Source organism: Diospyros lotus, chromosome 6, assembly GCF_014633365.1.
Source record: "Diospyros lotus cultivar Yz01 chromosome 6, ASM1463336v1, whole genome shotgun sequence".
In the NCBI taxonomy this organism is placed as follows: domain Eukaryota; kingdom Viridiplantae; phylum Streptophyta; class Magnoliopsida; order Ericales; family Ebenaceae; genus Diospyros; species Diospyros lotus.
The window spans coordinates 9,204,191-9,231,646 of NC_068343.1; the positions used below are offsets into that span (position 1 = coordinate 9,204,191).

At 40.3% G+C, this 27,456-nt stretch overlaps 1 protein-coding gene across 3 annotated transcripts; it reads left to right on the plus strand.

Annotated features, from left to right (window-relative positions):
* The first annotated feature begins 345 nt into the window (after nucleotides 1–345).
* On the plus strand, nucleotides 346–26,375 carry LOC127804056 (F-box protein At5g49610-like). Of its 3 annotated transcripts, XM_052340778.1 has the most exons (3): nucleotides 346–523; nucleotides 778–860; nucleotides 25,027–26,375. In XM_052340778.1, the coding sequence occupies exon 3, from the start codon at nucleotides 25,049–25,051 to the stop codon at nucleotides 26,132–26,134; it is 1,086 nt and encodes a 361-aa protein (XP_052196738.1). In that variant the 5' UTR covers nucleotides 346–523; nucleotides 778–860; nucleotides 25,027–25,048; the 3' UTR covers nucleotides 26,135–26,375. The 3 variants fall into 3 exon arrangements, with proteins under 3 accessions (XP_052196738.1, XP_052196737.1, XP_052196736.1); XM_052340777.1 differs by lacking the exon at nucleotides 778–860 and having other exon boundaries at nucleotides 346–590; XM_052340776.1 differs by lacking the exon at nucleotides 778–860 and having other exon boundaries at nucleotides 347–523.
* Nucleotides 26,376–27,456: the final 1,081 nt, after the last annotated feature.

A 27,456-nucleotide genomic window follows, 5' to 3' on the forward strand; every position in this document is an offset into this window, starting at 1 on the left:
GAAAATACAAGTCTAATTACTTAATTAGCTATCATGAATTAAACTTCTTTAAAAATACAAGTCTAATTAACTTTTAGTTATACATGGCTTGTGAGTTATTTTTTGCGTTCAAAATATATACTCAAATAATAATAATTATATATTTCTAATTATGAAAAGTAAAAAACGAAAAAAACGTGAAAACAGAAGAGTTGAAGTAAAGAAATCTTACGTACTGAAATAAATGGGAAGATATATCTTTAAAATAAAATAACCTAAAACTATGTGGGATCTAATTATAATTTAATTATTAAAAGAAGAAGAAAGCACCGGCAATATCCCACTTTAAAAGCACTAAAGCAGTCAACCTGCATTCTCTCTCCCGTCAAAAATTGGGAGTCCCAAATTGAAGCCCTCTCTCTCTCTCCCTCTCCCTCTCTCTCACTCACTGGCTTCAGTCTCGATCACGATCACAAGCCCTGTGTCGGTCGATATCAACAACAGTGTCTCTAATGCGTACATCTATGCATCCTTAGAGCAGCTGGTAAGATTTTGTGGTCACTTACACCGTTTTATCAAGTATTGCAGCTCAATTGCTTACGCGAAAAATCGCAAGTCCTCGAACTTTTGATCTCCTATCGATTGAATTTCCTATGTCTTACTGTGTCTTCGTATTCGATTTCGGAATTGATAAGCGTCTGATGCGAAATCGGATTTGGGGTTTTGCATGTGTTGTCTGCCCCTTTTTGTGTTATTGATTGATGTGAGTGCATTTTTGTTGCTTTTATACTTTGTTAGGATCTTCCATTTGTCCAGGGAGAACGAAATCAGATAAATGAAGTGAAGGAATTTTAATTATGTTCTTCGTTCTGCTGGGATAGGTAAATGAGAAGAAAATCAACTGGCATTTGTCCAAGGAAAAAACTTATGTATTTGTGTGGCTACTCATAAAGAAATGAACATGCATGATAAATTCCGTCTGCTTTTCATATTTTTTCTGTTTGCAATTTCAAGATTCGCACAAAGTGGATCAATTTAAGAGGCAGAAGAAAATTCTATTAAGGAACCAATAGATTCCAATTATGTACTTTACTATGTTTTCCCTTCCCTAACCTTGACTTGATAAGTTTATTTGATTTGTTATGTTTGCTTGCAAAACCTATGCAAGTGCACCGAAAGTCAAGTTTTAGACATGTTATTGGTGTGTTCGATACCTTCTTATGATGCAGAAAACAACTGATAATAAATACAGACCGACTTGGCTCAACAATAGAACGGTTGGCTCCTTGTGGAATATGGTGATAGTTGTGAGACCTGCAACTACAACGGAAAAACTGCCCCAGGGCGTGCCTAGGAAGGTCTTTGATGTTTAAGTCTGAATTGAATGACAGGAGCTAACAAACTCTAGGGTATATCAAAAGTATGGTAGGACAACAATTAATGCAGAATAACCAATAAGAGTAAAATCTTATGATGATACTCCCCCATCTTTTTGTACCTAGGACACTTTCCCTTTTATACATGGGGAGGCATTGTCACAGTAGAATTCCGTGATACCGGGAGTCCTCGACCTCTGTGCCTCCATCTTGGACGCGATAGGCATTGGCTGCCATTATCCTGTTTGGGATGTTTGCGTAGAGCTTTTACTTTTGTCCCTAATTTCTTTGAGTCATCCAGTGTGTTTAGCCTCTTTTTGTACTTAACCCTGTGTGCTGGCGTGGCAGGTGGGTGCATAGTGGGGCCCTTCCCCTTATACGTGCTGTGCTATATATGGTGTGTGAATTTTGGCTGTATCACCTTCCGCAAGTATTGGAGAAATATGCTATATTAAATGCAAATTTAGCTCCTTACTAAGTGTTTATGTGCTTATATCTGATCTGGAATAATCGAGTTGGTAAAATTACACTGCCCATTAGTATCTCAACCTCATTCTGAAGTTAGTTCTCCAGCAGTTATTCATAATGGAGTTCTTTCTACGAACAGCTGTTCATATTTTCACTACTTGGATTGAGAAGCTATTGGCTTTAATAGAAAGGGGAAAACTATGGAAGATGCTTTTTCAAACAAGACCATATATATATGAGTGATGATGGGAATAGAGATATTTAAATTTGCTAATATTTCCGTGTCTTAGTAATTAGTTCTCAATTTGATAATTCCCCAACTGTATTATGACATTATTATGTAAATCTGTAAGGATCCCTGTATACACTTTCTCTAACTAGTTTATGAATACGTTAAAGAATGCTTCTATAGGTTACAATTTGTCATCTTGCTGCATCTGTTACAGAATTATTTTACCTCGACACTAGTGCTTACTTGTTTTTGTTTTAAATTTGTTATTTTGAAATGCTGATGTAGATGCACTAGATATTTTCATGCTATTAATTGCCTCTTTTTTTCAGAAGTTAAGCAAAAATGTACTGAAATTCTCTTCTGGAGGTATATAGAGGATACATATTTTCTTGTCAATCTGTGTGGCACTAAACTGGTCCTTTTTCTTTATTTTTTATTTTTGATAAGTTGGATTGCAAAGTAGAATATGGTTAAACAAGCGAATGAAAAAAATACATAAATGTTGTTTAATTGAGTTAGTTCCTTATATTGAAATCGTAATGTCTGATACTCTGAGCAACTGCCAGAATTGGTGCTTCCTTTTACAGCCCGTTTCGATAAGATTTTGTTTTCATTATTTTGACAACAAAATAGGAAATGGAGTTTTGTTACTCATTTTCATTTTCCAATATTTTGAAAACAAGAAAAATGTTTTCACAATTTTCATGTTTTCCCCCCTACCACTCCTCACCGGTAGCAACCCCATCAGTCATCAAAGACACTACTCTGGGAGTCACCACTTTCGGCAACTTCTGGAAAAGCTTTATGGGAGTTAGTAACTCCAATCAATTCCTCTGGTCACCAGCGTCAAGAAGGGTGAGGAGACAAAAATAAAAGGCTAATTAGCATGATTTTGGGATTAGTACATATTTGATTAACATTATTTTAGCCGTGATGTATATTTGATTTGCTTGATTTTGGATACTGATTGCAGATTTGTTGGTTTCCCCTCTGTGTATATTCTTTTGTATCCATGTAATTGAACTACACAGGAAATATACAAGCCTTTTGTATCTTGTTTCTCTTTCATTCTTTGAATCTTTCATGGTATCAGAGCCTTGCTCAAGCTCCTAGTGTCATCAATACTCTAACCAACTACACAGAATCTGTCCAACAGTGAGAAAAGGCCATTGGCAAGGTATTCCAACAGCAGTCATCTTCGTTTCCTCTGTTCCACTACCATTCATTTCCCCTTGAACAGAAAAGAGCTTGTGGATCATCATCACCAAATTCAATCCCTTTATTCTAGATCAGTAATTATGAAATCTGGTTCCCTCCTTCACTCCAATCTCATTTCAATTGAATTTACCATCCCCTCGATTCAAATTTGGAGCCTGAATTCCCTCTTTCTGCTGCTCTATTCTAGATCTTCCATTACTCCACTGACACCAACGCCTTTGATTTCTTACCTTCTTGAGCACCAGAATTCAATTGAATTCATCAGTACCCCCGATTTCTGTTCCAGATCTGTCATTGCTGAAATTAAATCCCAATCCTTCTGATCACCATCCAAGTTTACAGCTTCAGAGGATTATCATTATTGCTGCCTTGCTTTCTCAAGAACAATGAAAATTCCAACTAGGATTTCAGGTTTCAATTGTTTTAGCTTAACCCCTTCACAGCAGCTAAAATTTTCTCTCACCTCTCAGTACACAAATGTTACAACCCTTTGGGTAGAACTCACCCCCAAAAGCTAACTGTTGAGGGGAGGGTGCCCAAGAGGTAATAAATCCCACACCAAGAGCCCATACTTCTTGATGTGGGACAAGTCTTGTACCTTACAATGGACCATAACATACCACTACGCTCCACAGCCCTGACACTCATGCCAGCAGGTTGGAGCCATACTCCGTAGCCCCAGCCATGGCGACACCGACAAGTTGGAACCATGAGGTCGGCTCTGATACCACTACTACAATGTTCGGGTAAAACTCACTCTCAAAAGCTAGCTGTCAAGAGATATCAACTATTTTTTTAGGATCTGTTTGGACTCCTTCCCCCATTATTATGTGGCCAATATACTCTACCTTCCTTGTAGCAAAAGTACACTTTGACAGCTTTACATACAATTGATTGAATCTAAGAATTTTAAATGTTCTCCTCAAATGGTCTAAGTGTTGTTCAATGGTAGGGCTGGAGATTAGGATATCATAAAAAAAGACAAGGATGAATTACTCAAATAGGGTTCAAATATATGGTTCATTAGGGATTGGAAAGTGGCAGGTATGTTGGTCAATCTGAAGGGCATAACTGTGAACTCATAAAACCCTTGATGGGTACTAAAAGCGGTTTTGGAAATATCAACAGAATTCATCCTAATTTGATGATATCTAGGCCTCAAGTCTAGCTTTGAAAAAATAGTGGCTAAGGTTAGTTCATCAAGTAAGTCTCCAATGATGGGAATAGGGAATTTATTCTTTATGGTTAGGGCACTAAGCTGGCGGTAATCTACACAAAAATGCCATGTCCCATCTTTTTTTCTTAACGAGTAGGACTGGGGAAGCAAAAGGGTTTTGGCTGGATTGGATAATCGATTTGGCTAACATTTCTTTGACTAATTTCTCTATTTCATCTTTTTGGTTAGGTGAATACCTGTAAGACCTAATGTTTATAGGTTCAAAGTTTAAGTGGATATTCTGGTCAAGAAATTGGTTAGGTGGTATAGTAGAGGGTTCAACAAATATATCCTCAAATTCAATCAAAAGTGTGTCATGGAAGGGTCCCGGGAACTGATGATTCAAATAGCTATAAGTCTTAGTTTGTTTTTTTTGCTTAGTAATGTAATTTCCCTATTGCTGTAATTTTGTTATTTTTACTGCTGTAACTCTACTAGTGATATTAGTTAGCAAGGCTAGAAGATTCCCCACGTGGAGGGGGAATAGAATAGGACAAAAGGACGGTTGTAACCGCATGGAGAAGGGATCTGATGTGGCAGCCTTCCACCTATTGGTTGTATAAATTTTCCCAAGCTTGCTGGGAAGACCATCATTGAATTGAATATCAGAATCGTTTCTTCCTCTTATTGCTCTAATCTTTCTCTTTCTTCTCTCACTCTCATTCTCTCCCTCCCTTGCTTTGTTCAATGTTTCAGTAGAAGCCATCTCCTAATCCATTCTGGGTTAGGAGTGTTCTAAATTCATGGACGTTCTGTGACATTTTGGTATCAGAGCCACATTTCCTCGGTCAGTTAAGGAAGAAGATGGTGATGGCAAAAGGGACCTGCATGAAGAATTTGGAATCTCAACTGCAATAGGCCAGCTCGGCCACGACCGATTGTCAAAATCGGATTGACCAGCTGGAGTTAGGAGCTACCAGGAGCCATGAGGCGATATTGGCGTTGGATCGTCAAATGGAGAGCACCATGGATGGATTGGAGCAGAGGCTGGAAGGGTCTATTGCAAGGGTGCAAGATGAACTGGGTGCTCAAATGCAACAGTTCATGGTCATGTTTGCTCACCAGAACCCTTTAAGGTTGTCTCCTGATTTTCCACCTAGAGAGCATATAGAACCAATTCTACAGAGGACTAGGACTAACAGGGAACGAGGAACTTTGGAGATTGGGGTGGATCCGGAGGAGGAGGTGGTCGAGTTGATGGACAGGGGTCGAGAAGGCCCTATAAATCATTAGCACTCGGGGTTTCCGATGCCCCGGATGGAGATTCCCACCTTCGAGGGAGTCAATCCTCGATGGTGGCTAAGGAAATGTGAAAGGATGTTTGAGTGGTATGGTGTTCCTGAGAGATAGAGAGTACCCCTGGCTACATCCTATTTCAATGAGGTGGTTAATGCATGGTACCAAGGAAGCATTAGACAAGGGAGGATTTACACTTGGGAGGAATTCTCTGAAAGGTTGTGTGAGAGGTTTGGGGAAAGAAATATGGTGGACATTGTAGAGGAATTTAACAAATTGAGGCAAACCGGTAGCATGGAGAGCTACCAAAAACATTTTGAGGAGTTGAGATCTCTCATGATCCAACATAATCCTCACCTATCAGAGACCTGCTTGTTAGAAATTAGGAGCACACTAGGATCGTTCTTGCCAGTTATACACCCGAAATCAACCCAGAACAATAGAAAATTAAATGCAATCAAATCAGAACAGAAATAAGAAACAAGAAAGAGAAAAACAAACCACAGAAGCCAATTTTATCCTAGTTCTAATTGGTTTACACCAGTTTTACATCCAACAATCAAACACCCCCTCGAGCAACCTTTTTTATTCAGAGAATGATCAGAATATAACAGAGATCCCTTCCTTTTATTCTCAAGTACAACAGGACATGGCCTCCCAATATTACAAAACTATCTCTCTAACCTTTCTCTCTAGCGAACAATACTCGTTACAAACAAAAACTGGGAACTCTCTCTCTCTCTCTCTACTACCCCTTGCCCTTTATTTTATAATAGTGGGCGAATATCCCAATGAAGACTATTAAATATTTATAGTTTAACCCCCCAACTATCACTAATTATAACATGGGATATAAACTTCTATTTAAAGCTTTATTGGCCCTCAAAAAATATATTACTTTCACTGATCTTCTTTTCTATACTCTATACAACTTTTAACAATTCTCCATTATTGTCTTGAGTATACTTCAACCTTCATCCATTCAAAGCTTTGGCCTTCCAATAGATGAATTCGACGTGCTCACCTCTGGGAATGTTTGACATACCTGATCATTCAAAACACAACAACAAACATTAAGAAATTCAAATCAATGCTGTAAATTTCAACAATGGATCACCTTTGGCCAATACTTCCAACTGCACTTAACTAAACCCGCAACTCTCATTAGATTATCTACCTCATCAAGGGGTTTTCCTAATGGATACATTCCTAACACCAATATGATTGGTTTCTCCATGGCGTCTACGTACACTCCATCATAAACCAAATCCATACTCAATGTTACTCATTAATCCTAAAGTGTCCAAACTTTTAAGGCCCGGATGTTGGCAGGTTTGGGCCAAGTCATAACAGCTTCGATCTTCTTGGGGTCAGTTCCCATGCCAACCCCTAAGATAATATGCCCAAGATATTTGACCTGGGGTTGTGCAAAGGCACATTTTGACCACTTGATACATAGTTGAGTGAATCGCAAGATCTCAAATGTAGCTCTAAGGTGGATAAGGTGTTGGTCAAAAGAAGGGCTGTAAACTAATGTCATAAAAAAAAAAAACAGCACAAATTTTCTGAAGTGGGGTTTAAAAATCTGGTTCATGAGGGCTTGGAATGTAGCTGGGGCATTTGTGAGGTCAAATGGTATGACGGTAAACTCGAAATGCCCATGATGTGTTTTGAAGGTTGTCTTGAAGCTGTCATTAGGATGAACTCTAATTTGATGGTATCTTGCCCTTAAGTCCAATTTGGTAAATATGGTTGCATGTTTAAGTTCATCAAGTAGGTCATCAATGATGGGGATGGAAAATTTGTCCTTAATGGTGATGGCGTTAAGTTGTCTATATATAGTTAACACAAAAGCGCCAAGTACCATATTTCTTTTTGACTAATAGGATAGGGGAAGCAAAAGGGCTGTGGCTTGGGCGAACAATGGATTGATCTAACATTTCTCTAACTATCTTCTCAATTTTTTATTTGAGTTTAGGTGGGTACCGGTAAGAACGGATGTTAATAGGTTCGACTTGAGGTATGAGAGGTATAGTATGGTCTAGAGAACGTTTAGGAGGTAAAACCTTAGGTTCTACAAAGAGATCCTGATATTCATTCAGCAATGAATCTAAAAAGGTCAGTTCGTGTACCTGTTGAGGTGATTTTGGGCTTATTGTCTGAGAATGCTCCTCTCGCTGATCACTGGCATCAATGGAAAATAAATGAGCCACCTGTGCCCATTTCTTTCTAAACATTCTTTGCAACTTCTTGCCGCTCATCAGTTTGCATGCTCCTACCTCCACGTGGCCTTGCAGAACCACTCTCTTCCCTTTTTTATCCAACGTTACTTCTATGTTATTAAAGTCAAAACTAATGGGACTCACTTCTCGCATCCAATCCACCCCTAATACAATATGGGAACCCCTCAATCTGAATAGTCTAAGATCAGCCTGGAATTCTTCCCCTTGCATCTCCCAGCAAAATCCCATTCAAGCTAATTTGTTGAGAACTTTATCTCCATTAGCTACCGTGACTGATAATGGTTGTGTTCTAGCTATTGGCCACTCCATCCTTTTAGCCATGGTTTCATTAATGAAACTGTGGGTACTTCCACTATCGATTAACACCATGAGAGAACTATCGTGCACCTTCCCTTCCACCTTAATAACTTTGTTGTTAGCCACCCCTTTAATAGCATGTAATGATATGGCTCCACTACCTTCTCCCTCCTCTTCTTCCATCGCTGCCAACTTTTCCGTTTCGTCCCTTTCTTCTTCTCCATCCAACAACAACATTTGTTTCCTACACTAATGCCCCGGTGTGTACTTTTCTCCACACCTAAAACACAGTCCTGCTAGCCTCCTTTGCTCTATCATCTTGTCTCTACTCTGCGTATTTAGAGGGGGTGCAAGTAATGCGGGATACTTGACGTTAGGCCCCGTCCTCATTGTCTCCCTTCCCGGTGGTCTTCCACCTTGGTATATCATTCCCCCTTGGGCTCCTCTAATCTGCCCCTTCTGTTTCCTCAACAACGCGTCAAACGTCATTTCTTGTAGATAGGCCCCCTCTTCTGCTTCAAGGACCGTCCTAAGTCGGAGTACTTGTACTGCTGATTGTAGCTCCTCGTTTAGTCCTCCTATGAAACTTGATACAAGATAATCTTCAAGAAGGCCGGGGTTCCGGTTAGGCATCATGAACTTGAGTTCCTCGAACTTCGCTTGATAGTCCATCACTGAACCTTCATGTCTCAAGCTTTTAAACTCCTGTACTATATCCAACCGACCTCGTTCCCCGAATCTTTCATTAAAGCCTTTGGTGAAGTCATCCCAATTGTAGTGCGCTCTTACCTTGGACCATCCTTGGAACCACACATCTCCTTCATCAAGAAGATATGCTACCGCCAGGGCCACTCTCTGGTTCTCCGGTACTTGGTGGATCTCAAACAATTTCTCACACCTTCTCAATCACCATCGCGGCTTAGTACCTTCGAAGGTTAGAAGTTCCAATTTAGGCACTGGAAATCCCCATCTCCTTTCTACTACCGGTTCATCGTCTACCGTTGGCTCTTCTTTCGATTCAGTAATTCTCGCATGTCGGTGTGGAATACCAATTCCTTGTAGAATTGGTTTTGTCTGTTCTCTAGGTGGAAAATCAGGGGAAATCCTTACCTGCGGTTGGTTCGCAAACATCATCATAAATTGTTGCAGCTGATCCCGCAACAAATTTCCTGGATCTCTAACTTCTTGCAATTCCTCTCGAATTTGCAGGCACATATCCCCCCTAAGTCGATCGGCCAAAGCCTCCAGCTTCCTATCCACCACTGATCCTATTCTTTTTTCCACCATCTCTACCCTTCCTTGCATCTTGGATACCGTCGCTATCACCTGTTGAAGTTGCATCTCCATCTGACGCATCCTAGTACCATCCGCCATTGATCTGATCTTCTCGAACAATCCGGCCCGGAGCTTGCTTTGATACCAATTTGTCAGATTCTTAAATCTGACAGTGGTTCTCGAGGGATCAAGAACGAGATTGAAGAAATAATTGGGAGAGAGAGAGAGAGATCAAATAGGGAGGGAATTAGAGAGAATTCAGAGAAGAGATGGAGGGAAACTAATTTCTAAATTCATTCAACATCCTCTTTAGGCGCTCTTGATTAGTTATATATATTGATCAAGCTCGTTTGGGCGCCAAATGTCGTTGGGCCTCGCCCATGTGCACTTACAAGTGGCTACAGCTTGCGCTTGGGTGCGCTTCATGCGTTTTTGCATGCTGGAACAATTCCCCAGCTATGCTTAACGGTTATTTACATTCTAATAACCCAATTACACTGTTATTTATACTAATCAGCTAGCTACCATAACAGTCTATATGGGTAAATACCCATTTCCTATGAGAAGTACACCCTAAACCTAGGACCTATGCAACTTTTCCTGCATACCTATAAAAACTATAGGACATCCACACTCTCATAGCCCAAACCATGTTTGAACATTCGGGCTGGTTTTCTCTTGGGATTCTTTATTTCTATTGGGGCAATCCTTCTTCATATGCCCTTCTTCATGGCAATGAAAACATTTAAACTGTTTCTTACCATTCTTAGACTTAGATCTAAACTTTCCTTTCAGATTTAAATTCTCTTTTCTCAAGTCTTCTCCTTGCTGTCAAAACATCACCAGTAGCCTTTCTATCAATTTTCTGCTGTAACTCCTTAGAGTTTAGGGCTCCTATAACATCCTCTAAGGTTAATGTATCCTTACCATGTTTTAGGATATCCACAAAAGTGTCATATGACTTAGGTAAGGAATGTAAGAACACAAGGGCTTTATCCTCATCATCATAGCTTACATCTATATTTTCTAGGTCAAGACACAACTTATTAAACTCATCTATGTGACTATGCAAATTCTGCCCTTCTTGCATCTTAAAGGTAAAGAATTTTGTCTTCAAGATCAGCCTACTAGATAGGGTTTTTACCATATACAAACTCTCTAACCTAAGCCATATCTCAGCTGCAGATTTCAATTTTGACACTTCCCTAAGGACCTTGTCTCCTAGGCCTTAAAATCAGTGTATTGTAAGCCCTTTTCAAGATATCCCTTTTCTTATCATCCGGGTATTCCTTAGGCATTTTAGACTCCCCATCAAGAGCCTCTTCTAACCCTAAGTTACCCAATAAAGCTCGCATTTTTAACCTCCAAAGCCCAAAGTCATTTGTGCCATCAAATCTTTCAACCTCATACCTAGCGGCACTAGATGTAGATGCCATGGCAGGAAAGATTCCTAAAGAAAACTAGGTTCTTGGCAACTTCTTGAATTGTCCTTGGCTCTGATACCAATATGTTAGAAATTAGGAGCACAATAGGATCGTTCTTGCCAATTCTCACACCCTCAACACACCCGAAATCAACCCAGAACAACAGAAAATTAAATGCAGTCAAATCATAACAGAAATAAGAAACAAGAAAGAGAAAAACAAACCATAGAAGCCAATTTTATCCTGATTCGAACTGGTTTGCACTAGTTCTACAACCAACAGTCAAACACCCCCTCAAGTAGCCTTCTTTATTCAGAGAATGATCAAAATATAACAAAGATCCCTTCCTTCTATTCTCAAGTACAACAGGACATCGCCTCCCAAGATTACAAAACTATCTCTCTAGCCTTTCTCTCTAGCGAACAATACTCGTTACAAACAAAAACTGGGAACTCTCTCTCTCTTTGCTACCCCTTGCCCTCTATTTATAACAGTGGGTGGATATCCCAACGAAGAATATTAAATATTTACAGTTTAACCCCCCAACTATCACTAATTACAACATGGGATATAAACTTCTATTTAAACCTTCATTGGCCCTCAAAAAATATATTGCTTTCACTGATCTTCTTTTCTATAATCTAGACAACTTTTAACACTATTTGGTGTCGAGTTATCTAAGTGGCCTTAATGATGAGCTCAGACCAATGGTAAAGGTGTTGAGGCCTCAGTCGGTGGAGCAAGCCTCAGAGAATGCTAGGTTGCAAGAGTTGATGGTAGAAGCCTTAATGAGGAAGTAGAGGCAACAAATGAAAGGAGTGGTAGTAGGGTCATCTAATGCTACTGGAAGACACCCCAACCGGGATCTGATAAAAGGAAATAGCGGGGTGAGAGGAGTGGTAGGCCCTAACCCAGCCCCTTTTGGAGAGCAACTGAGGGAACATAGAAGGCTAGCGGGATTGTGCTACCAGTGTGGAGAGAAGTACCATGTGGGACATTAGTGCAAGAGGTAGATTCTACTGCTAGAAGGGGATGAAGAGTCTGATCAAGAGGTAACAAAAGAAGAAGATGAGGAAAGGGCCAAGGAGGACAATGGAGGTAACCAACAACAAAATAATAAAGGTAGAGGGACAAATTAGGGGAAAAGGCCTGATGGTCTTAATTGACAATGGAAGTACCCACAGTTTTCTAGATGAAGGCACGGCCAAGAGGCTGAGATGTCAACTCACGGGTACACCACCCTTGAGTGTGACCGTGGCCAATGGCCAACGGGTGATGAGTACTTTGGCTTGCAACGGGTTCTGTTGGGAGATGCAGGGAGAAAAATTTGAAGCAGACCTAAGATTGTTACAATTGGGGGGATATGATATCGTATTGGAGGTGGATTGGATGAAATGAGTAAGCCCAATTAGCTTCGACTTTAACCGAATGGAGGTGTCATTTGAAAAGGAAGGAAGAAGGATGATATTGATAGGAGGTAAGGAGGCTGGAACATGTAAAATGATAATAGGAAGGAGGTTGCAGAAGGTACTTAGGGGAAAATGGAGTTAGCTGGCCAATCTCTTCTCCATCGTAGCAGTTGAGGAGCTCCCAGAGGGCATGGAAGGGCCTACCTAACTGTCGGCTCAACTGGGGAACTCCCTAACCAGGTAAATCACTTATTAATGAATTGCTGGCAGAATATGAGGACCTTTGCATGAAACCCAATTCCCTACCTCCCACCAGATCATTTTATCACACCATTCACCAAAAGCCAAATACCGAACCCATTAATGTGAGATCCTATCGATACCCTCCACCTCAAAAGAATGAAATAGAGAAAATAGTTAGGGAAATGCTTCAACAGTCCATTATTAGGCCCAGTCAAAGCCCCTTTGCTTCTCCTGTCCTATTCGTCAAAAAGAAAGATGGATCATGGCGATTTTGTATGCATTACCGCCAACTTAATATCATAACCATCAAGGACAGATTCCCTATACCTTTGGTGGAAGACCTCATAGATGAACTTCACCAAGCCCAAATCTTTTCAAAGCTTGATTTGCGTTCGAGGTACCATCAAATTAGGACGAGGCTGGAAGACATACATAAGACAGCCTTTAGAACCCACCACGGGCACTTTGAATTCTTGGTAATGCCATTTAGGCTTACCAATGCCTCGGCCACCTTCCAATCCTTAATGAACCGAATATTCAAACCCTACCTTCAAAAATTTATCCTTGTGTTCTTTGATGACATACTAATCTACAGCCCTTCCCTTAGCCAACACCTAATTCACCTTAAGACCACCTTGGACATCCTCAAATCTAACTAGCTTTTCATTAAGAAATCTAAGTGTGCATTTGGTCAAGGGCAAGTGGAATATTTGGGGCACCAAAGAAAGTGGAGGCTATGGTGTCCTGGCCGAGGCCTAATTCAGTGAGATCTTTGAGGGGGATCCTAGGACTGATCGAGTACTACTGTCGATTCGTAAGAAATTACGGAATCCTTAACAAACCATTAATAGAATTATTGAAGAAGGGGAATTTCTGTTGGGGCCCTGAAGCTGAAAGGGCCTTTGAGAAGTTAAAGGAAGCAATGAGTGGAGTGTTGGTATTGGGGCTACCCAACTTTAGCAAGCCCTTTGTCCTAGAGACAGACACATGTGGGAGTGGTGTAGGAGCAGTCCTAGTTCAATAAGGGAGGCCATTGGCATTCTTAAGCCAAGGTTTGGGCCCAAAACATTTGGGGCTTAGCATATATGAGAAGGAGTTTCTCGCGGTGTTGATAGTTGTAGATAAATGAAGACATTACTTGGAAGTGGGGAGGTTTATAATTAAAACGGACCACGAAAGGTTGAAATTTCTGTTACAGTAGAAACTACAAATATAATTGCAAAGAAAAGGCATGGCCAAGTTGATGGGTTTAGACTATTTGATACAATACAAGAAGGGAAAAAAAAATGTGGTTGCCGATGCACTTTCAAGGTGTCATGAGGAGGGGAGTGTGGCAGTCATAACTACTGTCATTCCCGAATGGTGTCAGCAGGTGATAGAAAGCTATGAAGGAGATGTTAAAGTGAGGGAATTACTGGAAAGGGTGGCCGTGGGATCTGAAGGGGTTGAAGGGTTTATATTGGTGGATGGGATGTTAAGACATCAGGGCCGGATTGTAATTGGGAATAATGAAGATCTCAAGAGGAGGATCTTGCAGTCACTACATGAATTTCCATTGGGGGGACAACACTTACCTTTAGGTGAAGCAACTCTTTCATTGGCCATGGCTAAGAGCAAAGGTAAGAAAATTTGTGTTGATCTGTGACATTTGCAAGAGATGCAAGACTGAGAACGTGGCCTACCCTGGACTTTTACAGCCCCTTCCAGTGCCCGAGCAAGCTTGGTCTAGTGTCTCTATGGATTTCGTCGAAGGGTTGCCTAAGTTGGAAGGAAAGGAAAGTATAATGGTTGTGGTAGATTGGTTCACAAAATTTGCTCATTTTATAGGATTGGCCCATCCTTATATAGCCCAAGAAGTGGCTAGAATCTTCATAGATCAGGTGGCAACTTTGCATGGGGTTCCCCAGACAATTATCTTCGATCGTGACAAGGTTTTTACAAGCACTCTATGGAAGGAGCTTATGAAGGCATTGGGCACTAAGTTGAATATGTCTTCAGCTTATCATCTCCAAACAGATGGTAATACTGAGCAGGTAAACTAGGGCTTAGAAAATTATTTGAGGTGTATCTGTATCTTACAGCCCAAGAGCTGGCATAAATGGCTATCTCTAGCCCAGTGGTGGTACAACTCCAACCACCACTCTTCCTTAAAAAAGTCTCCCTTTGAGGCTCTCTTCGGATACAAGCCTCCTCTATTACCGGCTATAGGAGAACATTCCAATACCACCTCAGTAGAAGAATACTTGCAACAGAGAAGGGTGGTATTGCAACAACTAAAACAAGAATTGGCTACAGCTTGAAATAGGATGAAGCAGGCTGCAGATAAGAAAAGAAGTGACAAGGAATTTGAGATAGGGCAAAAGGTATACATGAGATTGAGGAAACCCCACTTGAAGGCTATTACTTAAAGGCCGGTTTCAAAGCATGCTCCTAGATATTTTGGTGGCTTATGGCTTACTGGCTACAGCTTCCGAAGGGAACCCGAATCCACCCAGTTTTCCATGTCTCCCTATTAAAGAAAACAGTAGGGTTTGAGCAAGTGAACTCCACAATGCCCACCATTCCTGAGGAGAAGGATAGTATGGAAGAACAGGAAGTTATTTTGGATAGACGGGTAGTTCACAATCAAGGGGTTCCACTCATCCAAGTACTGGTGAAGTGGCAGGGTGGGGCAGCAGGAAGCGACACTTGGGAGTACTGCCTAGTTTACTCAAGCGATTCCCAAGAGCTGCCAGCCTCCTCAGCATTTCTTGAGGACAAGAAAGGTGTAAGGGAGGGGGGATTGTCACGGAAGGGTCCCGGGAACTGATGATTCAAATAGCTATAAGTCTTAGTTTTTTTTTTTTTTTTGGCTTACTAATGTAATTTCCCTATTGCTGTAATTTTATTATTTTTACTGTTGTAACTCCACTAGTGATATTAGTTAGCAAGGCTGGAAGATTCCTCACGTGGAAGGGGAATAGAATATGACAAAAAGGCGATTATAACTGCATGTAGGAGGGATCTATTGTGTCAGCCCTCCACCTATCGATTGTATAAATATTCCCAAGCTTGCTGGGAAGACCATCATGTAATTGAATATCAGAATCGTTTCTTCCTCCTATTGCTCTAATCTTTCTCTTTCTTCTCTCACTCTCATACTCTCCTCCCTTACTTTGTTATGTTCTGTTTCGGTAGAAGCCATCTCCTAATCCATTCCGGGCTAGGAGTGTTCTAAATTCACGGAGGCGCCGTGACAAAGTGATTGTAAAGAGTCATTGAAAGGTACCTCTGAAACTGTGTGTGTTGCAGATCCACCTGCAAGTTCAAGTTGTTCATCAGCCCTTCCCCCTTGACTGCCATTCTCCAGCTCAACTGCATATACTGAGTATAATTGAGCCTCCATACTTTCCTCTTGCTGTAGCATCTTCCTCATCCTCTTTCCTGTAATTTGTTTGCATTCTCCGGACTCCAAACTCCCTGTCAATGTCACTTTCTTTCTGCCCATTTCAAATGTCACCTCTAGGTTATTGAAATCAAACACGAGAGGGCTAACTGTTTTCATCCAATCCACTCCGAGGACTATATCGCACCCTCCCAATTTCAACAGCCTAAATTTGGCTGTAAACTCTTGCGCTTGCATCACCCATTTAAAGCCTTGGCACCTCGACCTGCTAAACATTTTGCTGCCATTGGCCACTGTAACTGATAAGGGAAATGTGGCTGATGTTGGACATTGTAGTTCTATGGCAGTGGCTTCATCCAAGAAGTTGTGAGTACTGTCACTATCTATAAAAATCATCAATCTCCTCTTCCCACGACTCCCTTTCACCTTGATTATCTTACCTGATGGGCAGCCGTGCAAAGCATGCAGGGAAATTTCTCCACCTTCCTCCCTTGCTATTTCTTCTTTTTCCTTCTCATCTTCTCCTACTGCCACTTCCTCTACTTCTTCCACTTCTTCTTCTAAGCCTTCCATTTGTAGTAGTTGTCTCCAGCATTGGTGACTGGGAACATACTTCTCCCCACACCGAAAGCATAGCCCAAGCTGTCTTTTCTGTTCCGTAGAGAGAGGTTTCACCTGCGCCTGGTTAAATGGAGCTTTAGGAATCGAGTTTCCCTTCTATGCAGTCTGGTTAACAGCCTTATAACTTCCTCCACCACCAATTTGCGGACTGTTCACCCCATAGTTCTTAGGTGACATCTTGTGTTTCTTAAAAATTGCTTCCAGAGCTAACTCCTAAAGCCGAGCCTTCTCTGCAGCCTGTTTGACGGTGGCTGGTTGCATCACCTTAACTAATGGTCTTAGTTCATCAGTCAAGCCACTGATGAAACTAGACGCAAATTAAGGTTCATCTAAGATTGGATGAGAGAGAACTAATAACGATCTCAACTCTTCAAATCTGGTTGAATAATCATCCACAACACCCTCCTATTTTAATTTATTAAATTCTTCTACCACATCCACTATTGATCTTTTCCCAAATCGAGTACAGAATTCTTTTGCAAATTCATGCCAATTCAGTTTGATTTTTTTGCTACTCCACGATTGGTACCAAGCGTCCGCCACGCCACTAAAATATGCGGCTGCCTAGTTTACTTTCTGTCCTTCAACCACCCGATAATAATGGAAGAACTGCTCGCAACGTCGTATCCACCAACGCAGTTTGTCTCCTTCAAATGCTGGAATTTCCAGCCTGGGCATCGGGGTGTTGTTTTGATTGGCCTGAACTCCCTTGGTTGATGTCCTTGGACTCGCTCCTCTGCCTTTTGAGGGTCAAAATCATGATGTTCAACTCCTCCAGCTAAAATCGGCTTCGAAGTTAATCTCGGGGAAAAATCAGTAAGCAAACTTGCATTAGGCATCCTTGAAAACATGCTCAGGATAGTACTCAGTTGCTGGCTGAACTCAAAAAATTCCTCCCTAAAGCTAGAGATGTCTTCCCACACGCCGATCATCTCGGCCCTAACATTTCGTTCCATCGTCAACATCATATATCGGGTGACAGCATTCTCGGCTCTGCCACGACTAACCTCCTCCTGAGTCTGGTAGAGCCCGAGCTCCATCTTCTCAAATCTACCCTCTAATTGATCTTGAGTTCAACGAAGCCCACTCTCCATTGTGTCCAATCGGGCCTCCAGTTGTTTCATTCTCGTCCCTTTTGCCATGTCTCACCTCGAATCCTTCCTCTATTTTCGTCGTTAATCACTGACCGCAATGGATACACCCACGACACCCTTCCTCTACTTCTGCCGTTAATTCATTGACCGCAATGGTACACCCTCCTTGTCCAAAACATGACCACTCAAACTCCAAATTGCCAGAAACACTTGCACAATCGCCAATTGTCATGATGCAACAACTGCTCCTAGACTTGATTATGTAATCCAACCAATTCACCAGAAACCCCTTGCACAATCGCTTTCGCTTCAAGTTCTAACAGCGATTGCAGTGATGCAACACTCACTTTCTGACCAATTCCTTACTCGTCGAAATCTTAGCTCGACCGCTGAGCTCTGATACCAAATTATCAGATCCTAAGATCTGACGATGGTAATTTCGGTATAAACAGAGAGAAAAATGGGTAAGAATTAGACTGAAGGGGAAGAGAAGCAAGAATTAGAGGAAGATAGAAGGTTCGGGAGAGAGAGAATTTAGGGAGGGGGAAAGGATTTCATTCATAGTATCAAAATTATCTCCATCCTCTTACAATCAGCCTTTTATAGGCAGTTCCATGGCTGTAACAGCCGTATCAGCCGTATGTATGACTAACCAATTCATAACAGAATGCACTATTACAAATATATCCCCCTAGTACTATTTACAACTATGCCCTCCTAGTACCCTAGGGTCGTGACAACAAACAATTCAATAGTAGAAGCTCTTCACATTCAAGTTGTGGTTCGCCAGTCTCCTTGAACAGATCAGGTATCTCTCAGCCTATTTCTACCATTTTAGACAGATCCAATTGTAGACTATAGGTCCAAGGGTTGCGTAACTTTCTAAAAGGGTGCAAATTGTCGCAATTTGTTACTGGTGATATTCACCAACCTACATAGGAGACTGCAGAATCTGGTACTAAATTTGCTAAACGGCTAGATGATTGGTGCTAAATTACCTAGATGACTGGTTCCTTCCATTCATCTGCAATTTGGTTGCTTTGATACAACTAAGAGGTGTGGGATAACATAGTTAGTCATTACACCACCACTGATTTGGCACACCAAAGCCAACTTTGGGAGGAGTGACACGCCTTGAAACAAGCAAGAGGTCAGTCAGTTAATGATTTTCTTGTTCAAATGCAATCTATTTGGATCAATTGGCCTGTTTTAATCTACCTAGGTATTGAATATTGATGCTACAAAATATGTTACTCATCAAGATCGAATGTTTTTGATTCTGTTTCTTTGTCGTTGACTACGATTTTGGATCTATCAAGTCTTCACTTCATCAAAATCCATTACTTACTCTTGAGAGTGCTGTCTATGAGTTGCTATATGGAGAAACTTGTCTTGGGTTAATAAAATCACACAGAAGTGATATCTTACTGGTTGTCCCAATTGTTCTCAACCAAACAAATCTGGCTCAAAATTTTGTCATCACTGCCAGAAATATGGTCATCTCTTTTCTCAATGTCCTCTTGTTGAGTGCAGGAACTGCAAGCATAAAGGACTTAATTCTTCTCATTGCCTTTCTAACACTGTTATTGAAAGTCAATACTTCAAACTGCAGTATCACCTAATTGATTAGTGTCATGACCCCAAGGCCACTAGTTGTAATTGCTGTTTGTATTTTCCCGTAGGGTGTAGTGTGTACTTGAGTTGTTAGTTAGTTTGTTAGTTGGGTAATAACTGCATAGGGTGTAGTGTGTACTTGAGTTGTTAGTTGGTTAGTTTGTTAGTTGGGTAATAACTGCATGGATGTAAATAGCCTATAAATAGGCTGTTGAATAGAAAATAGGCAGCTATTGATTGAATGAATCCAACCTGTTTCTCTCCAATCTTATCTTTCTCTCTGTTTCGTCTAAACCCTTCCCTTCTCTTCTCAATTTCTCCCTCTTTCTGTTCTATTTTCTCCCTCCATTCTGTTCTTTCTTCTTCAATTTCCTCCAAAATCCCATTCTAAACCCTAGTAAAACCTAGGGTCGTGACAATTAGTGTCCTACTAAACCTTCTAGACCCAACCACTACCAGAATCTACAAAAATAGGGGCAAACCTCTGCTGCTTTAACTTCTCAACCGGCTATCTGTCTTGGCAACCTTGAATCTCTTCTCAAATAGGTGCTTTTTACCTCTTCCAATGCTTATACTGCCTTATTGTCACAACTCAAGGGTAGTTAGAAGGGCATTATTGTAATAAAGTTGTAGTAGGAGGAGGAGGTATTTTGTGAGTTATTAGGAGCACATGGGTGCTATTTTCCAAATTTCATTTACTATTGAATAACCTATAAATAGGCCCTAATATGTAGAGAAAGGTATGTTGATGAATGCAGTGGATTCTTATCTCCCTAATTCTCTCTCCCTCTCGTTTCCTCTCTAATCTCTCCCACTCTCTTTCTTTGATTTCTCTCTCCCTCCTTTAATTCTATCATCCAGTTCTCTCCCTAATTCCAATCACATCCCTAGGAATGTGACAAATAGTATCAGAGCTGGCCCTTCCTCGGCTGTGATTTTTGATAAATTCGTATCAGTTTGGTTCGAAATCAAGAAGACGCAAGTGGATCTTGGCTCAAACTTGTAGGTGGAGTCCATTGTGAGAAGTAGATTCCTCCGATTCCTTTGCTCATTGATTTCTGAACCTTAGGCAGTATAAATCGATAAATTGTTAGGCAATCCTTAGTGGCAACGAAATTAATTGAACTTTTAATAGGCGATTCCAGAAATAGCAGAGAGTTGACGGAGCGAGGATCCAACTTTGTTATTGATCTCCGATGGTGACTGATGTTGGCGATTAGGTGAAGCAATTCCAATAAATTACGAAACCGAGCCAGTGGTCGTGAACCGTGGTCAGTGATTGGGTGAGAAGGAGTCGTCGGGGGAAGCGATTGTTGAGTCTATAGCAATTGCGAGCAGAACCGATTCCGGCCAGCGGCAACAGAGATGGTGGTGTTGACGGCTCTTTCGGAGATGCCTGGAGCAGCTCCGGTTGATTGAAACTTGCAGGCGAATTAAACCTCCTTGATTCCAACGGGCCTGGTGATTGTTGGTGCTTCAGGCGAGTAAAATTCAGTGGATAATTGAAGCAGAAGTGACTAAGGCGAGAAGGAACTGCACCGATGATTCTTGGCAAATTGTGAAGACTGTTGGTGATTGGGCAAGAAGAGAGAATTGAAGCAAATCCAAATTTGAGTTTGAACGGAACCAAGATGATTCCAAATTTCAGGTGAATTTGGACAAATCAAGGTCGGTGATTGGGTACGAAGTGGACGCAGGCCTGGGCAAACTGAAGCGGAGTGATCAACTTCAAGAAGTGATTGAAGTTGATCAATTTTAGGAGAATCTTTTAGAACATTGATTCTGTAGACCTAGACAATTTTAGCAAGCGATATTAGGGGACTGATTTAGATCTATTGCCCAACAGTAATTTCAATTTGAATTTGAAGTCAAATCAGAGTGGCGCATTGGGTTTAGGATCGGAAACAGATCTTGAAGGCGGAGTTAGGAGTTGATTCCGACTGTGAATTCTACTAAATTGAGTTCAAAACTCGAAAGGCGATTTCGACGGTGACTGCGAACCAATGCGATCATGTACAGTTGATTGAGGCGAGCTTAGTACTGCTGAATTTGGATTTTGCGAAAAGCGACTACAGGAAACAATCTCTTGTGTGATTGTGGAATATCAGTGAATTGCTGATCAGAAGTGATCCTAGCGAAGTGGATTTGCTTGGTTCTCGAGACGCTAAGGGAGGCAAGTTCCAGGTTATTTCTGACTAGTTCCAGGTTATTTCTGACTAGATTCCATCAAATTTTATTGGCTGCATAGGAATCGATCAACAGAGGAGGTGTATCTAGAGCAGCCAATTGCGGATTGGGAAGTGGTGAGAAGTGAAACGGAGCAATTAGAGCCATTGCAATCACCATCGGATTTTGGAGAATTTGGTTTGGAGCCTGTTCAGCAGCAAGAATTGAGATTGCTGAACTGAAAGCAACCATTGCAGGAGGGCTGAATTAGATGTCGGGGATTAAGGATTGTTGAATTTTAATATGAGGAGGAGTTACTGAAGGGATTCTTAGAGGCTGATCAAGAGGCCATTATAGGGTGCAATTTCAAGGAATTGAACCGAGGAGATGGTCGAAGGACTAATTGCTGCAATAAAGGAAATTAAGGACCTCTGTAGGCAGTTGGACCATTTTTTGATCTTGTGTTCACATAAATTTCAAACTGCTAATCGAACTTTATCGACCTCAATTCCAAGTGTCGATTTTCCCACTTTTGCTCCATTGGTTATTTCGGTGTTTGACAGGAATAGGCCAAAATGGTGGATCCGGTAATGTGAACGAGTGTTTTACCAACACCGAGTAGCTGAAAAGGAGAAGGTAAAAATGTTTGTAGCTAATTTGAGTGGAATTTCATTTGTTTGGTTCCTGAATTGGAGCTAGGGAAGGGTGGAATTGAGCTGGCCGCAATTTGTAATTGACTTGTGTAACCAGTTTGGAGAAAGGACCAAAACCTATATTATCAAGGGAGCTTCTAAGGCTGTTAATCTGGAGATGCAAGAAGCTGATGAGGAAGAAAAGAAAGTGGAAGAAGGGATTGAAGAATTGGGGGATGGCAGTGCATCTCAAGCACTCCCACTAGTACTGAGAATCCAGATGCTAAATCCCTCAATATGATACCGTTGGAAGAGATAACTGTTAAGGATGAAGCCGAGATGTTCGCTAGCAATTCAGGAGCCAAAGATCTTAGAATGGAAATGACCACAACAGCTTTAGATTGTGGAGATCTTAAATCTATTTCTCTTGAAAGAATAGGAATGGAAGGAGTTGTTGAATTACCCACTATGGATCAGGTAACTCCAATTGAGAAATCAGTCAATTGGGAGGAAACTTGTGCCTTAATTGAAGTGGATAACCAATGGAATGCAGTTCAAGATTGGTTAGAGATTAAGGGAGTATGTTTGCATAAAATTGATTACACTAAAACCTTCCAACAGTATGTTTCTGATCTGGAGCAATGGAGGACGCAGAAGGATAAAGCGAAGCAAGATGAAAGGAAGAAAGGGAAAGAATTCTTTGTTGAAGGGATCGAGACCCTTGTTGTTTTGTTGACTCATGTTTCCATTGGTGTGGCAGCAAGACATAATGTTGTTGCTGCTGAGGAGAAAGAAAAAAGAAAGCAAAAGAGAAGGGAAAAACAAGATAGGGAGAAGGAAAAGCGAAGAAGAAACCAATGGGTGAAGATGAGCATTGGATGAAGAAACAATGGCTTGGTTGTAATAAGTTTCTTGGGGACAAGAAACCTTTCAAGGGGAGGGGAATGTCACAACTCAATGGTAGTTAGAAGGGCATTATTGTAATAAGGTTGTAGTAGGAAGTATTTTGTAAGTTGTTAGGAGCACATGGGTGCTATTTTCCAGATTTCATGTACTATTGAATAGCCTATAAATAGGCCCTAATATGTAGAGAAAGGTATGTTGATGAATGAAGTGGATTCTTATCTCCCTAATTCTCTCTCCTTCTCGTTTCCTCTCTAATCTCTCCCACTCTCTTTCTTTGATTTCTCTCCCCCTCCTTTAATTCTATCATTCAGTTCTCTCCCTAATTCCAATCACAACCCTAGGTAACCCTAGGAATGTGACACTTATCTGCTACTTCAGGTACTTCTTCTCTGTCCTTTAGTTCTTGTTGTTTCAATCTTATGACCAACAGTTCTAGTTGTTTTCCACTTAAATCTCTGATCTATATTGCTCCAATTCATAGTTACTGGTTCACTCCTCCCCCTAAAACCGTGATCCAGATAGCACATTCTAGATTGTGGATGCATTCTTCGATCAAAAGGAATGTGATTCAATCTTCAAGAATGGGGATCCCAACTGTTGCTTGGATTCAATAAAAACAATCTAAATGAAGGAAGAAACTTAATGTGAATAATTATCAAAGAAAACTAGAGAAAAGAAAGCTTGCCTACCTCATTTTCTTGCATATTCTATTGCATTTTGAATTATATTCATACCTGGCTTCATTGGTAGGATTCTTCAATGCATAAGTTGCACAAATACATAGAAAATAATTTAAAACAAAACAAACCAGCTTCTATAGTAGCAAGTATCAATCCATCTAATTTTGACTTTTGAGTACAATTATAAAACATACCATAAATTGAAATAATGAACGAACCAATTAAGCCTATCCCCTCTGCACCAACAAATTAGCATACTAATGTACCTTGTACCTGTTCCTGTACAATGACCTGGAATGTACCACATTCTCCATAACTATGCTCCAATTCATACTGCTAGTGGCTCTTTTATGAATATTATTCAATTTTGAGACAATCCTCTCTCTCTCTCTCTCTCTCTCTCTCTCTCGCACGCTTGCGCGCGCATTTCTCATTCCAAAACTTACATTAAATCTAATGGTTGATAGTCAATTGTGTGAACTTGGTTTTGAAATGATTTTTTTTTTTTTTTTCTGCTAATGATAGTTGTGTATAGGATCCACAGATGTGACAGATTCTTGGGGGAGATCATAAAATTGGACGTTTATGCTTCTTTCCATACACACTCCCTCACCCTGTTTGTGTCGTGTGTGTTGTCTTTATGTCTTCTTTATACTTGTGGCACCTCTGTCTTGGTTATGATTCCATTAGAAGACTTCATCCTTTAATTTCTACTGGTCTTGTAGGCCAAAATAAACAATGATTCTTTGAATGTATCTTGTCAATTTGCTAAGCAACCTCCTCAATCATTTCCTAAAAGGGATTCCACTGCTATTGCTCCCTTTGATTTCATACATTCAGATGTTTGGGGACCACTGCTATGGCTAATTAGCGTGATTTTAGGATTAATGTGTATTTGATTAACATGATTTTAGCATTGCTATATACTTGATGAGCATGATTTTGGGGGTCAATTGCAGATTTGTTGGGTTCTCCTCCATCCCCTTAAAGTATATATTCTTTTGTATCCATGCAATAGAGCTAGACAGGAAATATACAAGGTTTTCACTGTCTTGTGTTTCTCTTTGATCCTTTGAATCTTTCATGAAAAATAAAACAAAGTTGTCAAACATGTTCAGTTTACATATTTTTTAAATGAAAACAAAAACTGAACATAAAATATTAAAAATAAAAGCTAAAAACTGAAAAGGAAAAGCTGGCAAATGGCCCCTTTAGCTATTATTTTGTTGTTTCTACTAGTATGATAGAATTTGACCTATTTGGTGCAAATAGTGCCATAGACGTTTAAATGTTATTGCTGTTTATGTGGCAGGGTAAAATCAGTTTGGAAGGCGATGGATCAAGGAAAGACGTCAAACAGGCTTGCAAGCAGCAAGAATAGTCTGATATACATGGACCTGAGGGATATAATTAGGGAGCATGCTCTTTCTTTCCTTCCCGCGAAATCGCTTATTAGGTTCCAGGGTGTTTGCAGGGATTGGAAGCTCAGGATTTTGACCCCCTTTTCCGCATACAGCCAGTCACTTTCCTACCGGGCTTTCTCGGGTCTCTTTTGCCAGCCTCCTAGCGAAGCGCCATCATTTATCTCCATTGATCCTGTATCTTGTGGTGTGCCAGACCCATCTCTGAACTTTTTCCCTGAGCGTGTCGTCATTAGGTCCTCTTCCAATGGACTACTTTGCTGCCAGGGTCTTGGTGCAGATAAGGCCTACTACATCTGCAACCCTACTACCAAACAGTGGAAGAAACTTCCTAAACACAGCTTTGATCATGGGCCCAAACCTGCTCTTGTACTCATCTTTGAGCCAACACCGCTCAATTTTGTGCCTGAATTCAAGCTAGTCTGTGCTTTCCCCTCCACTGACTTCGATAATGCAACTGAATTTGAGATTTACTCATCCACCGAAGGAACCTGGAAAGTTTCTAGGGAGGTTTGCTTTGCCAGCAAGTCCGTTGTGTCTGGCTCAGGTGTTTATGCGGATGGCACTATTTATTGGATGGTGAAGCGTCATGGAATTCTGGCTTACGATCTTGCGAAGGACAGGTCACAAATCATCCAAGGGTATTATGGCGCCCGGGCAGCCTTGGGCACAGTGAATGGAAAGCTTGCTTTGGCGTTTTCGAGTGGCCCGGCAGTAACAGTGAATGTGCTGGCTAATGTCTACTCAAACACAATGCAAATGCACAGCGATGCCAGGACATGGGAAGGGAAAATCCAATTATCTTTAGACAACCACCAGCCGAGGCTTGGACATGAACAGGTGACTGTGCTGTATGTGGGCTGCAATGTGGTGGTGACTCAAGTTGGGACTAAAATTCTGTGTTATGACATGGTGACCAAAAAGCTCGAAGTTATGGGTACTAGTGCACCAGAGAAGGTGAGGTTTTTCCCTTATGTGAATAGCATGGTCTCCTTCTAATCAACAACCAAGCTTTCTTTCTTTCTTTCTTTCTTCTCATCATCCCTGTTTGGTACTTGGATAAAGGGTTTTATAGTCATATAAAAGTTTGGATGATGGGCTGGTTTTAATATATACTAGTTGGCATTGCCGATGGATTGAGACATTTTCGACTTTTAAGTATTTATATCTATATGTGGTATAGGGATGATTTTGTGGTGACGCCCTTATTAGTCATGCAAACAATTTACAGTTCCTATTATTATCTGCTCTACTTGGTTGGGTTGCGTTGTGTTATGGTTGTTTTGTTGTGTATGTTGGCAATGTTTGGCTAATGTTATTGTAATGTACGTTGTCAATACGCAAAATTATTTTAAAAAAATAATAGTAAATTAATCAAAGCATCCTAGACAAAGATTTTATGCTAATTTTTTATATATTTCTTTTCGTTTTACGTCCATTATGATTTATTGCGCTTTTAATTTTAAGCGGAGGTCTCCTACTTTTTTGAGAGTTCTGGTTTGAAGTGAGTTTTAAATTTAAAATGAAATTCCAATTATTATACTTTAAAAGCAAAATTATTCTTAATTAAACGTTATTTTTATTTTTAGGAACAATAATCATGCCTTTAAATTTCTTGCTGATGCTTTGGATGCAAGTCTGTAGTCTCATTCTTTGTACTTTATTTTATTTTTGTTAATGAGAATTTCTAATATTATTTTCAAAAAGATTTAATTTTTTTTTTTATAAATTCTAATAATAGAGGATGCATCATGTGTGTGTGTTGACCGGATTTGGTTTAGCTCACTGGCTCATATTACCTAATTGGGCAACACACTAATGATGTGCCCTCCAATAATACTTCACCAAATTTTTATAACATTATTTTCAACTTATTCATCTTTTAAATACAAGAAATTACATCAAGATTCAAACCAAAAAAAAACCCTTAAAAAAGAGGGTCATAGAGTCAATTTTCGAAACTTAATGATAATAATAATAAGCCTATCAATACCAATATTTTCCCCTTTACGGAATTCTGGATAGAAGGAATATGGCGGCATTGACCTACAAAAGCTATTCTACGGAATTTTTAAGATACGATGCTTAATATTTACGCAAATATTAGGTCTGTGGTAAACTTTTTTTTCTGCTTTTGAGTTCGAAATTTTGACTTTAGTTTTTAATTTTATTAATGTTTATATAAGTCTAATCTTTTACTTATTATTATTATTATTATTATTATTATTATTATTATTATTATTATTATTATTATTATTATTATCATCCTAATTTTAATAAATGTATATTATTTTTAAATAATGCATTTCAATGTGCATTTA

Bases quoted from the DNA above. Each gene is read 5' to 3' on its own strand.
- LOC127804056 (XM_052340777.1), top strand. From the start codon at position 25,049: ATGGATCAAGGAAAGACGTCAAACAGGCTTGCAAGCAGCAAGAATAGT.